Below are 18,672 nucleotides of genomic sequence, written 5' to 3'. Positions count from 1 at the left end.
AGTGACCCTTGAAAGAAACACCTGTCGAGAAGTGCCTCAGGCTGACGAGTATCAGGAAGTGGAACATTAGCCGCAGATTGATTTGCTTCAAAGGATCTAGGAAGTAACCCAGTCTTTCCCTTAGGTTGAGAGAGAGAGAGAAAAGTCCAACCGTCAGTCATCAAAGACATATCAGAAATATTATTTCGTGCTGTTTATTTCCTAATTAAGAATACAATTTATCTTGCCAAACCTAGAAACTCTATTAGCTTCCCGCCGATGATGCCCAACAAAATTCTTGTAGCTACTATAAGCTGATTGCAGATTGTTTGAGTCTTCAATCTTCATCAAGGTTTGGTTAGTGGGTAGGTACATCGTTGCCTCCCTACAAGAAGTCATCAAAAAATAATCTTCTTCATCATGAGTAACACCTCGAAGCTGCTGATCTGAACAAAAAGAACACTTGACAGGTTTCAAAATTTGTCGCTTTTCCGTTACTGAAACTCGACTACTTAACCGTTTACTGACAACACGTAACCAGTTCTTCACATATTGATTTGGCCTGTCATTTAAAAACTGTAGAAATTCGTTAAAGGGTAGATGCATTCAGTATACTATATTAAAAATATGCTGGTAGGAAGAAAAGAAAACTCGGGTACGCAAAGTAAAGAACGTTTAGCTGCCCAGAGAATAATCTAACTCGGAAAGATGGCACGATTGTCTCGACAGGGCCACGTGGTGGTCGTATTATTGAAATGACGTAGGAATGGCTATCGGTAGATTTAACCCAAGTTGTTTGTGAGGCGTCTGCCCTCATTAGCGTCTTAGACCCTGTGTGCAAAAGGTATTACTCTGAATTCCAGCCCTGTTATTACCTTTGTAGGCGCATATCTTGGCCAGAAGGAATTATGTATCTATCATAGTCTCATCATCTCCATCTCCGACTTTATAACTCTGGCTACAAAAGGTTGATACTCGATAGTGATTAGCACTCTTGCCAATTCTCTTAAACTCGTTCAAACTTTTCAGGGAAAAGTGGGACAATTTGGTAGATTTGGCAGATTTTTTGAGCGGCGCTGCCATTTCCTCGTGTAAGGATGATTAAGGTGAAGTGACCACGGGTCACAGCTGTCACTTCCCACCATTCGTCGGTACAAAAGCAAAACACTGAGATCAAACATCATACTGGGACCTTTCTGTGCTTACATTTTTTCAATGGCTTGAATGAAAATTTAATTAGAGTTTTATATATATATATATATATATATATATATATATAAATATATAAATATATACATATATGTGTGTGTCTGTATATATAACACTTTACACACACACACACACACATATATATATATATATCTATATATATATATATCTATATATATATATATATATAATATATATATATATACAATATTTAAGTCTACTACATGCGTTAAACGTAAGCATACATGGCAGAGATTACTTTAAAACGAAGTCACTCTAAATAAAAGCAAATAGCCGAATAGTACTACGCTCGTATATGCCCACTCTCTCTCAGGATTAACCTTAACCTCTAGGATTAGGATTAAATACCTCCTTTGGCATGATGGGAAGCGTGTCAATGCCGCTAATTGTGGAAAAGTCTAAACCTTTCGTAGCTAAAGTATAATTTGGGCGGATATCATGATACGACGGGGCATAACTTTCTCTATTAAAGATCAAATTGGTCAACTTTTCCTCTAAAAACGGATATATCTTCTTAAGATTTTTTTTTTCAATACTCCGGTCATCCTAATCTTTATCCCTTGATCTCTAAAATCTTGGTGATATAGCTATCCTTCTCCTGGGATCTATGATTCAACTCCTACCTGCGGCTTAGCGATTGACCTTTATAATGTCAGCACGTTGTTTTGACTTTTAAAGAACACGTGGTTTGTTGTTGTTTTTATAGCTGTGACTTGTTTACAAACAATTATATCTGAGCATGTTTGCTCACAACCTGAAGTGAAAGTACGTATAAGAGAGAGAGAGAGGAGAGAGAGAGAGAGAGAGAGAGAGAGAGAGAGAGAGAGAGAATTTTATGCACTATATATATATATATATATATATATATATATATATATATATATGTGTGTGTGTGTGTGTGTGTGTGTGTGTGTGTGTGTGTTTAATTCCTATTGAAGTCAATGGCATTATTCGCAGATACTATCTTTTTTTATCTAGATTTCGACTCAGTCTACACTTTTTTCGCTTCAGGAAAGCCTCTCATTAATGAGAAAAAATATGTCCATACACAAACACACACACACACACACACGCACATATATATATATATATATATATATATATATATATATATATATATATATATATATGTGTGTGTGTGTGTGTGTGTGTGTGTGTGTGCGTTTGTGATGTTTATTTAGGGAAAACCTTAAATTTTCCCGCCACGGGAAATCGTAAACAACAATAATTCAAAATAAGACATGGCAAATTAACAGCACCACAGAACGAATGGAACTGAATATCCCAAAAACTGGCCAATTGTTCGTTTATTGTAAGCAACTCAGCCACCACCATTCTTTCTTTGTTGGAAATTATGTTGTGTCACAAGTGGAGGCGAATAAAAACGAATGCACCCGCTCCTCACAAATATGACCTTGTAAGCTTGTACACTATATTGTTAATAGATGATAAAAACAGCAAGCGTTCCAGTAATGTATAAATATTGTCCAATTAAATTTTATACAAATCCATTAATATAATAAAAACAATCGTATTATCAGTTATTATTATTATTATTATTATTATTATTATTATTACTTACTTACTTACGGAGATACTATATACTACTAAGAGCCTTAATTGTTACCACCGGAGAAAGACTCATAATTAAGCTTTCATAAACGCCAGGCCTTTAAAACTTTGTCCGCTGCACTCCAGGTCTTTCCCAAATGCTCATTCTTAAACGCAGTCATTGTTACTACGTAGAAATGACCCCAGTAATATCATGAGTGAATTTAAATTTTTAATTGGTTTTAACTTGGTTATTGTTTAATGTCATTAATATCTTCAAAATCTAAAAGTTTTACGTTTGAGGTGCGTTGTATGTTAGTCCGAAATATTTTTTACGAAGTAAAAGTCAGCTGAAGTTTTAAAAACCTAATCATTCCCTTAAACTGTTCAACCTAGCCACTGCCTTAAATTGTTCACTAACATATCTGTAAACAACAATGGTCATAATGTAAAAAAAAGGTGACATTAAATGTATGGTCGTTTACTTGTTTTCCCTGTTACTATGCAAAACCTTGTTTTAATGAGCTTTGGGTTTGGATACGCCAGCATTTGCGTATTAGATGTGATCAACTTTTTATGTGAAACTTTAAAAGTTAGTCGTACAAAATATTGCAAGTTGCCGATGCTTGTTAAATGTGAATTAAAGTTATAATTTTTAGAACTTTAAAAATATGCTTTTTAAAATGTCCACTATGAAAGTTGTGTTAGTAATGTATGACATCCTCACCATTACCTTTTTTGGAAGAGACAAGTGTGGGGGCAAGGGGGTAGTGGGTGAACTTCTCCAGAGTTGTAATAAAGTTTTAGTCTGCGTATAACTCCGCAGCTTTTCATGGGTCTGTTTCGCGCTTGATCGTTGTTATATGATTCTGAATTGAACTCTATTAATAAAGAGGACATCTTTCATGTATATGAACCCATGTGGGTATTTGTTTACAAACATTGGAATGTAAACAAAAGTGAACGTCGCTGATCGATGTTGTTTTGTCGGTGTGGTAGTGCGACGGTGCATTGTGGGTAATTGAGTGTCTGTGCTCTAGTGGTATGTTGTGGTGTTGCGCACGCGGCTCCCTTATGTGTGTGTAGCGGTGTCGCCATCTTCACCGGCTCCTAGGTTTCACACGATGTCTGCTCCTGTCAAGGGGCCCGACCAGCATGCTTGGGCCCTGCTAGCCCTTCAGAAGAGTGCCCCGACGTCGCCCCACCGCGTGCCCTGGTCGCCCGACCGCAAGGGAACGCCCATTGCAAGGTTGGAAGGCAAAGAATTCGAATACATGGTTCGCCAGAGTCGGGTGGTGATCGGGCGCAACTCCAGCAAGGGCGACGTCGACGTCAACATGGGCCACAATTCCTTCGTTTCTCGCCGCCATATTGAGATTTACTTCGAAACTCCGCATTTCTACATGATTTGCAATGGCAAGAACGGCGTGTTCGTAGATGGGGTCTTCCAGCGCAAGGGCGCCCCACCTCTCCAGCTGCCAAGACAGTAAGTCGAGCTTTCCCCCTCGCTCGCTGAGGCAAGTGCGAGTTAGCTTGCCCTTTTCACCGTCGTTCAGTCGTCGCTCGTTGGTCGAGTGCCTCGAGTTGAGTGCTTTAGTGGATGCTTGTGCGTTTGTAAAAGAAATAATGCTGACAAATCAATGAATTTGGTGTTAAATCACCGCCAGGGGTTTGGTTCCTGTCAACGCAGGCACGGGTGTAGTAGGCCAGGCAAAGTGACCTGAAGTGTAATTTAGGCTTCAATGATTTCTGTAGTTTGATGTGAAGTCGAAGCAGACGACCGTAACGTCGAAATTTATTATAATTTGGAAGCAATTACTGAGGTGTTATAGCCTACTTTCGAGCTCTGGGCTTATTTTTTTTTTTATCAGGTGTAGCCTAAGGTTCTAGGTATTCGAGGATAGGCAGTGTGTACTTGCTAGTCAGTAGATGTTTAGGGTTGCTCCCTAAAAGACCAATAACATTTTCTCGTGAATCATTCAGATAAAAAACACCCAAAAATGTCATCAGGGCAATAGCCAGCTATAGGCTAGGTAGTTACCCAGGCTAATGCTTTAGGTAATGTATTGAGTAGTCTACTTTAGAGTAGCTTATTCGTGAAAAAAAATTCCAAAACTTGACTGCTATCATGCCCTACTTCTTTTGGTAACTACCAGTTTATGTGTAGTTTGTTGGCACAGCGTTTAGTACCAGCCCCTTGGGGGTGAATGTGTAAACAACAAAATACAGTAAATGCCTTAACAAAAAACAGACCTAAATAACTAAAAGCATAAAGAAAAGGCTGTATTTAGGCTATTGTACAACAGTTCCAACTTATTTCTATAATTTTAGTATTTAGGTAGTTGCATTGGCCTAATAAAATGTTTACCTTAACTTTGTCACTGAAAATCTTTTTGGGAAATCCACCATATCCGAGAAATGAATGTATATACTAGGTACTAGGGTAAAAAACCGCATGGTACATGGGTGGACCATGTACGATCAGCGTGAACCCCCCAAAAAAGTACATTATAACGCGTCCTGACATCGGAGATGGGCATCAGTCGCGACTTGTTGGTGAGAAACGGAGCTAAAGACCTCTACTCCGGTGTCAGGACGCGTTATAATGTACTTTTCTTGGGGTTGTACACATTGATCGTACATGGTCCACCCCTGTACCATGCGGTTTTTACCCTATATAACAGTCCCCATTATCGAAATATTTCTCACGTTTTTGTTAACTTCAACACTTAATGCAACCGTGGAATGTTTAAAGTGTAGTAAGCAATACTGTTTAAATTTAGTTAGAGCTAGCGCACACAGCGCAGTATTTCCACTTGCCAGTATATGAGATTGCTGTGAATCATTAAAAATGTGGGTGAGGCATGAAGCCCCATTCTGCCATCCCCTTACTGAAAACACGTTAAAAAACTGACAATAGCGTCACCCTACGGTAGAGTGCCGTGTCAATAGCGCTAATCTGTTAGGTCTGGAATTGTGTCCTTTGTAACCAGTTAGCTTATTTTGACAACTGTTCCAACTCAGTTTTTGTAAAGTAATTATATGTGTTTTAATGTGTTTCGAACGATTATGGTGATAGTAATTTCCCACATGAATTACTATCATAATCATGCAAAACACATTAGAACATAGGAAAATACATAATTATTTAAGAAAAGCCGACTTGGAACTGTTGTAAAAATTTACCGAAAAGGTTGTAAATAGCCTGGTTGCCAATTAGCCTTCAATTTTATCAAACAAATTTTAATCCTATGTGGCAACATGTAGGCTATAGGTATATAGCAAACGTCTAAAGCATAGGCTAAGTTAGTTTTGCCAAAATATTTAAACTTTGGCAACATGTAGGGTATACATAGAAAGATCTGATCAAAGTGCCTGATACTTGTGTATCATTATAAGCAGTTACCTTGATTAAACATCTCTTAGTTGTAGTAATAATTTTGCCCTGTAGTCATGATACAGAGAGGAAATACTGGTTGTCTCATATAAAAGAAAAATTTTTTTTTACAACTATGTTAGGATTTTTTTATGAACGTATTTCAACTCACAAGGGACTGGCTAAATATATATTAAGCATACCCCTAGATTGGGCAAACTTTAAGGTTGGCCAATTTAAGAAAAAAAAAAAGTCATGGAAAGAGGAAGATATGCAAATGCACATGGTGTAAAAAAAAAAAAATTAAGCATTTTTGTAATTAAAATGGGAAGTTGAAAAGTGAATATTTCCAACCCTGTGCAGGGCCTCTTTTTCAAGATGCGTAAGTTTTGCCAAGTTCTACATGTTTTCTTCTAATTTTATTTAATTTTGTAAATATAACAGATAAGAACTAAAATCAGTAACAAATTGATTATGTTTATTGTAAAATATTGATGAGATTTATTGAGATGGGAGATGCAGTAACTTTTTTTAGGGTATACATGTTTTTTCAAATCTTTCTGTGCACTTTTCTTTGCAGTATAACTGACTTAACATCATAAAAGATAAAGAAGTGAAACTAACAGCAATCCATGGACATATTTTTGAGGAAATAAATAAAAAGACATCATGGGGATAGAGAGAGGCAATACATTTCCCCATCAAGTCTCAAGGCATAGTGATTGGCCTGTCCTGTTGAGCTACTACATTTGCCATTAGTCACTTATGAATTGCTAAGTGATTTGAACATCTTTATTGCTAAATTCCTCCAAGTCGTGTGGCGCTCATTATTAATACTCACATGAGTTAGGCCGTCCATCATCAAAATCTGTTATAAATACTTGTGATGATGCCACTCCATCAAAGGTTAATATTAAAAAAATAATTGTGCATTAGAATTGTTGGAATTCACGCATTTAATGAAAAAAGATTGAATAACAAATGCATAGTTGCAGTTTTTTCATAGACAATTTAGCATAGGCTGTGGTAAAAAATATTACTCAGATATTTTAATTTTATCCCATATTAAAATCTACCGGTTTCCAGCTTCGCGCTAGTATTATCCTAAGGTTTGTTATTTATGAAAAATACAAATTGACTAAAAAAAATTTTTTACATGCCCTTGTCTTATATTGTTCAGTCCAAAAATTTCTTTCATAAAAAAAATCTGCTTGGAAAGCTCCTCCTTAGAATTACTGATTGTTGCTTTGATTATTGCGATTCAACTTTGTCGTATGAATATATTTTTGAGAAATCTAAGCAATTTGATCTTGGCGTTATGTGACATAGGGTTAGATACGGACGTTAATAGGGGTTAGATACGGATATTATTTCATTTCAAGACAAGTATTTTTGTTAAAACAATGACATTATATTGCTTGAATACGATATGGCAACAAAGTTTTGGCCTGACCTAAGTGTAGAGTGACTTTGAGACCGACTTAACGTTAACGTCATTCCTGGTCATCTCACAGCCATGAATAGCATCAACTTCACAGCCGAGAAAAGGCAATCATATACAAAATAAATACGTATATTGCAATACACCCCCTGACACCTGAACTAGCCCTGGTCACTTACCAGCCGAACCATCATTTATTAAAAATTTGACCAAATCTTTGGTTAAAATAAACGATCAGTGTTGCCAATCTCCTGGCAAACACCCTCGTTACCTAGTTACCGAGCACCGCTAGTAGCCCTGCCTCACGGGCTGGTCACACCTTGCCCCTCTCACGTCAATCATTTATCGTTCGCGGTGGGAGTACAGATGTATCCACAGCGAACTCCTTTTTGGTCTTGCCCGGCCTTCATTTGCACCTTTGATTTGATTGAATTGGGTGACGAATACGCATCCCTTTGGATTACGGTTGGATTGCTCTTAATACCTTGTCATTAGACATTTGATTCTGCAAAGGAAGAAAAAACACACAGGCTACGACAACGACTACTGCATCCTCGGCCACGACATCACAGAAAACGACGAGCGGAAGTACAACAACGTTTCGTCTTTGCCAACAATGCAAGAAAGGATGAGTACCCTATGACACGATAGTCATTCCTTATGCGTAAATTGTAGGCCTGTCCAATATAATGTAAAGACCAGATGTTTGGAATGTCAGGAGTGGTCTTTGGACCAGATGTTAGGGTATTTCAAACATAGGAAAGGTCTCGTATTAAGAAGTAACTGTAGGCAGAAGAGACTAACGTAGATCAAGATAAAGCTTAGAGACAGTGCTCTTTAAGAGACTTGAGAGTACGCTGACATCGAGTATGACATCTCTGTTACCGATTTTATGTCAAGATTATGTGAGGATAGATCGAGCAATAGGGATACTAAAATTACTAATCGTTCTTTTCCAGCTCCCCTGCCTGTTCCAGAATCAGTTCTAACCGTGCTGGTGGTTATGGGGATCCGCAAGCCCAGAGGGCATGGCAGGATCCGCCGTCCCCCCTGGCGCGGAGCAGGCAGTGTTGGCAGCAGATTCCCCTTCCCTCGATGACATCTCTGTTACCGATTTTATGTTAAGATTATGTCAGGATAGATCGAGCAATAGGGATACTGAAATTACTAATCGTTCTTTTCCAGCTCCCCTGCCTGTTCCAGAATCAGCCCTAACCGGTGCTGGGGGTTATGGGGATCCGCAAGCCCAGAGGGCAGGATCCGCCGTCCCCCCTGGCGCGGAGCAGGCAGTGTTGGCAGCAGATTCCCCTTCCCTCGATGTGTAAGTTCTCAGGATGATAAAAACTAAACATAAACATAGTGTTTAGTTTAGGAAGAGAAGTGCAGGCTTCTTCGGTCGGTTTTCTATTAAAGTAGTAGTTTTTAGAGGCACAGTGTCCTTAGAGCATCTTTAGGCTTTTTCCTGCTTCGAGTTCCTTGCATCAGAAGCTTTTAGGCCAGGGTTGGTCTTTCAGATATGCTCCTTCGTCTTTAAGGTTACTTTCCTCTACGTATACGATACGATAATTGTTAATATCGACTAATTCTCCGTTCAATGCAGATTGACTTACGATATTCAGTATGAAGAGAAATCGAATAAAATTAACTACGGTTAGCCTAGTGTTCACGATGATATATCGTATGCATATTCAGTAGCCTAGCCTAACCTAAAGTATTCGATGTACAACATATCGGTAGTTATTTTTATATTGGCTAACGCTGTAGGCTCAAGGCATTATGACTTCGGATAATTCAGTACAGGTAATTGAAAACGAACAAAAAAAGAGAATCCGATTGGGGATAATTAATATGAATGTAATCGAACAGAATGAAGATCGATTCTGTCCGAAACACTAAAGCATTATAATTGTATTATGTGTATCATCATATTGGCGTAGTATAAACCACTAAACTCGGCAGTCATTCACGCTGGAATCAGCGGATGACGAATACGGGTTTGCGTCGCCGTATCCATCTCCTTCTCTCCTGATTGACTAAAATGACTAACGTAACAACACTCTCACTTATGCCCCAAGTTTGTACAAACGTCTTAAAGGAGACGTGTCTTCAACTATGTTGACATTTAATATAGTCAATGAGGTATCTATCTTGGGGCATATAATCAGATGTCAGATATAAGGAATTTGTATGTATGACGTCTTCATACGTCTAACAGACTATTGCCGTCAGTATTTACATTGAGCTTATGTCAATTACAGTTACAAAGTATTACCAGTCGTATTATCAAATTACAATGACAACTGAAATTAATATTAGGCCTAATAAAGTTAATTTAATTACCTTTAAATATTATTTTATTACTTTTCAATTAAATTACAATTACACTAGCTTGTCGTCAAACAGCACTATTGTAAGGAGGTGTGGTTTAGACAGACAACGATGCGGCTAGTCTATTTTTTTTTTCTCCTTGGCTTCAGATTCAACCATATCACTTGGTCTCGGCTAATGTTTTTTGTTGCCTTAGCATATTAATGAATATCTGGATACTTAACTTATGTAACGAAGTCATACTGTTCGTCTTACGATGTAATTTAAGACCAAAAGTTGACTGATACGTCTCATTGGAAACTAGTTTTTTCCCTCGGGTTAGATGGCGTTAAATTTAGGATTCCGTTCGTTTTTCACGTCGTTTTCATAGGTATTACGAACCTTACCACTTTATATATGTTATTAATCCTTTGTCTGTGTGAAACAACAGTAAGTGAGCTCTTTCATGCTATTAGTTTCTTTTACCACGTGCTGCGTTGGAATTCATACAAAAGCTCGGGGGACTTCTGTCCAGGTTGCTGATGAACGTAATTTTGCCTTATTAGCTTCAGCTGCATTTATAACATGAATACAGTAATTACCGTCCCACGCGGATGATACAATAACGGATGTTGCTATCGGATTCGATTGCTGTCACACGCTGATCAATACAATAAAGTGATGTTGTTATAGGAGTCGATCGCATTAGCAACAAGTTCTCGTTCGGTTGTTCATAGCTGTACGGAGTTATACGAGTATTATCGTTAAGATAATACCCTTTTAACTTGCTGCAATTTGCGGAGATGGAGATATTGGACGATCGTAATCTCTCTCTCTCTCTCTCTCTCTCTCTCTCTCTCTCTCTCTCTCTCTCTCTCTCTCCCTGATTTTATCTCTCTCTCTTTTCCCTGATTTTATATTCTCTCTTTATCCTATACTATTGTGTTTCTCTCTCTCTCTCTCTCTCGTCTCTCTCTCTCTCTCTCTCTCTCTCTCTCTCTCTCTCTCTCACTTTTCTGATTTCATATTCTCTCATCCTATTTTCCACGCTCTCCTAACACTGGACTCATTGTGCAACAGAGGTTTTTCTTCCTTTCACACACCTTTTTCAAACTTTTAAATTTCCCTTCAGCGCTGACTGACCTCATAGGTCCCAATACTCGGCCTTTGGCCAAAATTCTATTTTTAAACCCAACAATCTTGCTGTCGAGTTAGGATTAGAGTAGTGAGCGACTATTAGGAATATGTATAAGGTATTCTGATATGATATATCACAAGAGGATTTTAAGTATTAGGACAGATAGAAAGAACATGTCTAGTCTATCTGAGGGTGAGGGTATTCTTTCAAGTGCCAAACCAGGCAGAGTACAGACAGGCAGGTACAACACTACAAGAGGGACATCACTACGATCGACGACACCGTCGCAGACGCACACCGATGGACATGGTTTGGTCTCCTCCGTACATGAGAGGCCTAAGGCCACATGGGTGAGGTCTTCAGTTAACCTCCATACATGAGAGACCGAGAGCCACATGGGAGGTCTTCAGATTCCCTCCCATACATGGAGAGGCCGAGACGCCACATGGGAGGTCTTGCAGATTCCCATCCATACATGAGAGGCCGAGAGCCACTGGGAGGTCTTCAGTTTTTTCCTCTACTCAGGTGAGGCACATAGCCAGCTGAGAGGAAACAGGTTTGTATCCCACCTTCCGCACTCAATGAGTTTTGACCTTAGAGTAGGTGCAGGGAGTTTTTTCCCTCCACATATGACAGGCCTAGAAGGCCACACATGGGAGATTAGCTTGGAGAGTGACAAATGAACTTGAGACTGACTCGCGTACTCAATTATATGACTGACAACTAGTACAGTGAAGGTCCGGGCAGATTTGATTCCCCACCTCCAAATTAATGTTGTTAATCGGGCTAGTTCATCAAGGTGTTCAGGGGGTGTATTGCAATATGAAGTTTTTAATTGTAAAACTAATATTGTAATACCTACCTGAACACCTGAATGATTCCCACCCTCCTCCCCTCTCATACAGAGTTTATTGAGTTATGATTGACGTGAGAGGGCAGGTGTGACCGGCCCGTGAGGCAGGGCTACTAGCGGTGGGCTGGTAACTAGGTAACGAGGGTGTTTGCCAGGAGATTGGTGGCAACACTGATCGTTTTTTTATTTTAACCAAAGATTTGGTAAATTTTTTATAAATGATGGTTCGGGCGCTGGTAAGTGACCAGGGCTAGTTCAGGTGTTCAGGTAGGTATTACAATATTAGTTTTACAATAAAAACTTCATTTTCTAGATGAAAAGGCGAATGGAGGGTCTATGTTATCCCATAAAAAAAACTCGCTCGGACAGCTGTAAGATTTAGAAGAGAGAGGGAGAGCAGGCCGGAATAGGAAGGAGATCAAAGTACCGGGAAATGAAAAGCCCATATAATCTTATAATTGTAGCCTCAGGGTTTGTCTCAAAAACATTCAAAAGTCTGTCATGCGCATGTCAGTTATTGTTTTTGTAAAATTGCAACAAGGCAGGTCTTGAAATGCCACACCAGAGAGGTCTTGTCGCAGTGGCGACACTATAGCTGCGTCGACAAATGGGGGTTGTAGCCAATGTCAGTTTTGGGAGGGTCAAGATTTGTTTATAGATGGTATTTTCATGAATTTTTTTTGTAGACTGTGTGATTGGCTTTTTACCCAAGAGCATGTGCTGTGATGTTCATGTGTAATGTGCTTTGATATTCATGTGTAATGTAGGTTACACTCTGAGTTGCATTTGTTTTGTTATTTATAATATATTTTTGTCTTACAGGTCATGATCATGCAAAATTTTTTTAGATGAAGTTGGATAAGATCCAAGCCATACATATGACTATTGTATAGAATAAAGGAAATGACAGCAGTTGAACACTTATGATGTGTTTTGTCACAGGCCACTAAAGATGTGTTTTGTCACAGGCCACTAAAGATTGAAGAGTATTAGACCAGTCCCAAGAAAGATATTACATTGCTATTAATTCAAAATTATAGACATTTTACACTGTCTAAATAGAGGAAATATGAAAATATTCCCATTGTATCTTCATTTTTTGCTTGGGTACTCCCTTTCTTCACAGTATATACTATTGTAAAATGAATCTTTGTCTTAAGTTTAGATACTTTTTAATTTTTTTTCTGAGCAATCCATTCTTTTTATCACAGAGATTAGGGTTTTCCATGTTAAAGTAGGCACGTTGGAAGAACAGGAAGGCCATACTCATGAGAAATCTATACAATTTGATACATGCAAAATCATTTTCATGTATTCCACATGAATGATTTGTTCCTAGACAAATACAAATCCCACATCATCATGTGATAGGAGAAGACCAGATCAGGGAATGGTGTATAGTAGTCGGTGGGGTGTGAGGCTGAACTCTAGTAAAAAGAAAACTTTCCCACTCCATCATCCCCTTCTCAGGTGGATGGAACTTTGCTGAAGGAGTCTGAAGCTTTAACTATTGTAGGTGTAACTTTTGACTCTTCTAACTTTTCATAGATAGATTTGTTTGTGGTGGTAGGTTTCTATTACCTAATAGTAGCTATGTTCCTGGACCATGGACTTATGGTCCCTAGTTTGTCACTTTTGTAGGTTGTATTATTTCAAAAGAGGTCTTTCACTTTCACAATTGATCCTTGATCTTCTTTGTCTACCAAGAGCAACCAGATTCTCTGAACAGCAGCACCAATTTGCCTCGCTGTAAAGTGCAATTGGAATTTCAGAAGTTGAAGTGGAGATGCAATGCATTTCTACCTTTATACTATTCTCCTTCCATTTTAATACCATTTTGTATATTTATTGATATATTTTTTTCTTTTTTGATAAGTGAGATCTCTTCTTTCTGTTTTTCCCTTACATCCTCTTACTTCCTATTGAATACCATATTCTTTGGATACTTGTATTTCAAGTCAGTTTCCCCAGTGGGCGTGTTCCATATGAATAAGTTTTATATATTGAATAATGCTGCTGCTGATAATTTTTAGTCCTATATCTGTTGTACTTTTGTAGTTGTAGTACATACAGGGAAGCTGCCCAGAAAAATTTGTCTTCTTTGAAATATCTTAATTCTTATAAGTAGTAACAGTTTCTCGTCTGAGAGTAGAATAATTTGGACCCTCGTCTGAAAACAGTTGAAACAACTTTGCCTTTTTGCTTGTGTGGTGTTTTGACAACAAAAGCCATAACCAAGAGATGGCTTCACATTGAGGTTCTCCAGCTTCATTAAATCTGCAGGGTTGTAATGCATTTATGACTGAACTGATATTATTATTTGTCAGAACCATAAAAAATAGTGTGACAAACCACATCTCATGAGGTTAGAATGAATGCATTTGTTTTCAAACTAACTTTATGACAGTAGATAGGCCATATATTTTCTCAGTTTCCATCCGCTAACTATAAACTAAGTTTGTCAGATTGTAGTGGACGCATCATGTGAACTCATGATGCACAAGCAGTATCATGCATTGAATGGAAAGAATGTTCTGGTAAAAATTATGCAACACTACATATGCACAAGTGTGCGATGAAGTCGCAAGTTGCCAAGCAGTACTTGTCTGAGGTGCACTTGATAAGCACCAACTGATCATAAATCTTAAGTTTGCCATTTTGGCATTAAGGGATTTGCATGTTGAAGAAAAAAAATTATAAGAACTACAGGAACTCGCTTGAGTGCCAATGCCGAGAGTAGTGACAAATACCCCATGATGGGGAAGAATTAGGCCCTAACCACTCCAAACATTGCAAATCCTTCGTCTTCTTACCTCTCTCCTGGCAACTGTCCTGTACTCTGCCATCCCTTTGGGGGAAGCCTCTCTCTCCACTTCCTCCTCTGACAAGTCGAGGAGGAGGCTCTGCGGTTGTGGACCTGGCTAATGCTCCTCTTAGGGTGTCTGCTTAGGTCTTCCTTCGGAGCAAGGAGGGACCCCCCCCAACTGACTTTTTCTTCAGGAGGTGATGTGTTGTGACTATGCCAGACATGGTCTTCCCTGGGACTTGTGAGATCTCATTCCATAGAGGCATTGCTGGCTCAATCTGAACAAAGCATATAGCCCGGCTACTACGTGCCGCCACACCTGGTATGGTCGCACAATCCCACGAGGGTGTCCTCATCAGCGTTGTTTTGTCGACATCATATGCCTTCAATCCACCTACCAATGCCCCCAGTGCTCCCCCATCCTAGGGTTTTGGGGTTACCACCTTTGGCAGTTTCCCAGGTTTCCTGCTTCTCCCTTGTCTATGACAGGTGCTTTTGCCAGCGCCAACCGTACTTGTTATCATGCCTGCTGCTGATCATCATAAGCTTGGAACTGGCTTGATGCAGGTAAGCATTGCTGCCATACTGTAAAAGCACTTTCTGTGTTCCATACAACATACATACAAATCTGCTGCTCAATAGCTTCACTCCTCTCTCCAGCCAGAGAAATGAGGGTTGGTGACAACCTGTTTCTTGTGGCTAACATGTTTTGTTGCTTGACATATATAGTTCTTTTTGACTTTCATATATGCAATGAATGTACATAGACATGTTTCATTGTATTTAAACCCAGTGGACTGGGTGTTAGATGTCCATATATGTAAACATTGTTCTCAGAGGCTTAGGTCCTCTTCTTTAGAATTCTCATTTTGTTCATGAAACTTACCTGCAGATATATATATAGCTGTATTCTCTGAAGTCCGACAGAATTTCTAAAACTTACGACACGTAGTGGGAGTTAGGGTGGTTAGTACCCATTCCCGCCGCTGGAGGCGGGTATCAGGAACCATTCCCATTTTCTATCAGATTTCTTCTGTCGCCGGTGTCGTAAACATCTGTTTTTACACACTCCGCCTCAGGATTTTGGAAAACTTTTCATTGCTTGAGTATCCTCTTGACTTTTTGGTTTTTTTTGATTGGATCGATAGCTTGGCATACGTGACTTGGACTGTTTTTTTTGAATTTGGCTTAGATTTTTTCCTTAAATATGTCTGGATGTAGTTCGGCTAGCGCCAGGGTGTGTTCGTAAGTGGAATGCAAGGTTAGGCTTCCTAAGCCTTGGTTGATCCTCACACATTGTGTAAAGGGTGTAGGGGGCAAGAGTGTAAATATGATTTGCGCTGTAATGAGTGTGAAAGCTTGGATGATTTACAATGAAAGACGTATGAATCCTACGTAAATAAGTTTAGAACGTGATAGGATTAGGAGGTCTTCCTCCAGGAGTAAGTCGGGTAGCAGAAACAGGGTATTAATGTATCCCCTTCTAACCCTCCTTTAGATTTTGTGTCTCCTAACCCCTTAGTGTTGCCTTCGGGCCCTCAAGTGGTGTCTGCGGAGGGTAATGCCCTTTCGCTTATTCTGGATTCATTGAAGACGCTTGAATCTAAAGTGCTTGCCCTTGATACAGGCAAAATAAGTGCAGTGATAGTGCCCCTAGTGAAGTGGAGGGGGCGTCAGGTCGGCCCTATAGCGCCTCTAGGCTGGGACCTCTGCCGGAGGACTCCCAGGACTCAGGGAGAGGGCATGTCGAAGGCCGAAGGAGGTTTACGGGAACCCCCCTACCGATCTGGCGTCCCTTCAGCAGTTCCTGTGGACGCTTCCCAGGCTGCTAAGGAGTGTGCTCGAGCACGTATCCTGAAGGATTGTTTCTCGTCTTCCGACGCGTCCTCCCCGCGCAAGGGGTGGATCTCGTTCGGATTCGCAGACCTTTCGGAAGAGGACTCTTCAAGAGCTTGACGCTTCACGTCATGCTTTGTCTGAGTGGCATTCTTCTCCGGAAGCGTAGCTTTTCCGCCCCAGAAGAAGTCTAAGACGTCATCCGACGATGACGCCCGCAGAGCGCCCCAGTCGCTCTAGAGCCAAAAGCTGTTCCAGGGAGAAGGAAGAAGGCGTCCCCTCGCCCCTCTCCTTCTCACAAGCGCAGCTCGTCTCGCGTAAGGAGACATCTCAGACGGAGATCATCATTGCGATGCAACGGCAACTGGACGCTTTACTGAAGCAGAAGGAGACGGTACCTCGTCGAAAGAAAGACGATAGACTGCCTATCAAGAGAACTAAGCAGTCTTCTCCAACGGCTCCTCTTTCGTCCCCGTCCTCTGATTTTTCGCCCTCTAGACTTCGTTTTGCTCCCAGGGTTCGTCTAGAGTGACGTTAGACGCCAGGTTAGAGAGAGTTCTCTGCATGCTCCTCTCTCTTCCCGTAGAGAGGACGCTCGCGTTCCGACTTCGACGCTTCTGCTGACGACGATTTGGTAGCTGTCGGACGGACTTCTATGCGTTCGGCCCCTCTTCGACATGACAGTGTTGACGGCTCAACGATACGCTTCGCGGGACGTTAGAAGAGTCTCTTTGATGGACGCTCCGTTGGCCGCTTCGCTGACGCTCGTCGGACGCTGATTTGGACGCTCGAGAGAACGCTACGTTGACGGCTCAGATGGACTCTCCGTAGACGTTTCTAGTAAGAGCTCTGTGGACGCGAATGTGGAAGTTCGCTGTCACTCGGATGTTGTTCCCGAGACTTTGGCACGTTCGCCTCTAAAGGTGATTCCTGATCCTGTGACTGTTAAGGATCCGTTACCCTCGTCTTCTCTTCATCGTTCGGATAGGAGACTTGGAGCTAAAGGACTTCTGCCTCTTCCTTCGGATTTGCACTCGGGTAGGGAAGAAGAGAACTTAGCGGTTCTTCTGAGGATGTTGATGAAGAACAACCTGCTACGTCTGCGTCGTCAGATTATCAAGTTTTTGGGTTTTGGCACGACTTACTTCGTGATTCGTTTGGCGATACTTTCCAGCCTGCTGCTCCTCCTTCTCCTCCTTCTCAGTTTTCGTCGTCGAAGACAAGCAAGTCTCCAGGTTTCGTGAAGATGAAGACTCGTTATCTACTAGAAGATGCTTTCCGGAAGGTTAACGCCTGGATGGAGTCTAGGAAAGCAAAAGGAAGGACTACTTTCGCCCTGCCTCCGTCTAGACTTGGCGGTAAGGCAGGGATGTGGTATGAGACAGGCGAGGAAATTAGGATTGAGGGTTCCTATGTCTGCTCAAGGTGATTTCGCCAGCGTGGTTGATGGCCTCAAGGAGGGCCCTTTTAGCCTCAGCTAAAGTATCTTGGACGACTTCCGAAACTGGACCATCTTTTGAAGGGACTGTTTAGGTCCTTAGAGGTATTCAACTTCTTAGACTGGTGTCTTGGAGCCTTAGACAACCAATCTCGTAAGCCAGACTCGATCAGCTTGGGGGAGCTGTCCAGTGTATTGTCATGCATGACAAGGCCGTCAGGGATGGCTCATGAGGAGTTAGCCCTCTCATTTTTTCAGCAGGGGGTTCTTAAGAAAAGGTCGCTTTATTGCAACTTTGCGGCTAAGTCTGTCTCTCCCGCACAGAGGACAGAACTTTTGTATGCTCCCTTCTCGAGTCATCTCTTCCCCCAAGCTATGGTGAAGGATCTGGCAGTTAGTCTGCAAGAGAAAGCCACAAGACCTGTTGGCTCAGTCTTCGAGACGTCCGGCTGGTCCCTTCAACGTCGTCAGGAGCCCAACCGTTTAGAAAGCAGAAGCCCTTTCGTGGAGGGACTTCCACTAGATCGTCTCCTCGAGGAAGAAGCCTTCCTAGAGGTAGAGCCCCTTCTCAAGTCTAGGGGCAAGAAGTGAGAGATCGTGCCTTCAGTCACCGGTAGGAGCCAGGCTGCAGTTGTTTGCAGAAGCCTGGAGAGTAAGAGAGGCAGATACCTGGTCTCTCGACGTCATAGAGAAGGGTTACAAGATCCCTTTCATAAA

At 40.8% G+C, this 18,672-nt stretch overlaps 1 protein-coding gene across 2 annotated transcripts in view; it reads left to right on the top strand.

Moving 5' to 3' along the window:
* Positions 1–3,769: 3,769 nt before the first annotated feature.
* Positions 3,770–18,672, top strand: part of LOC135212611 (forkhead box protein K2-like) — a 66,846-nt gene continuing 51,943 nt past the window's right edge. Inside the window, exon 1 of one of the 2 annotated variants that reach the window (XM_064246187.1) lies at positions 3,770–4,246. In XM_064246187.1, the coding sequence (XP_064102257.1) occupies positions 3,885–4,246 (362 nt within the window). In that variant the 5' untranslated portion in view covers positions 3,770–3,884. The remainder of the gene's footprint in view (positions 4,247–18,672) is intronic. The other variant, XM_064246186.1, reaches the window with a different exon arrangement.

Source organism: Macrobrachium nipponense, chromosome 41 (genome assembly GCF_015104395.2).
Source record: "Macrobrachium nipponense isolate FS-2020 chromosome 41, ASM1510439v2, whole genome shotgun sequence".
Lineage (NCBI taxonomy): Eukaryota > Metazoa > Arthropoda > Malacostraca > Decapoda > Palaemonidae > Macrobrachium > Macrobrachium nipponense.
This window is presented reverse-complemented; position numbering and strand designations above follow the sequence as displayed.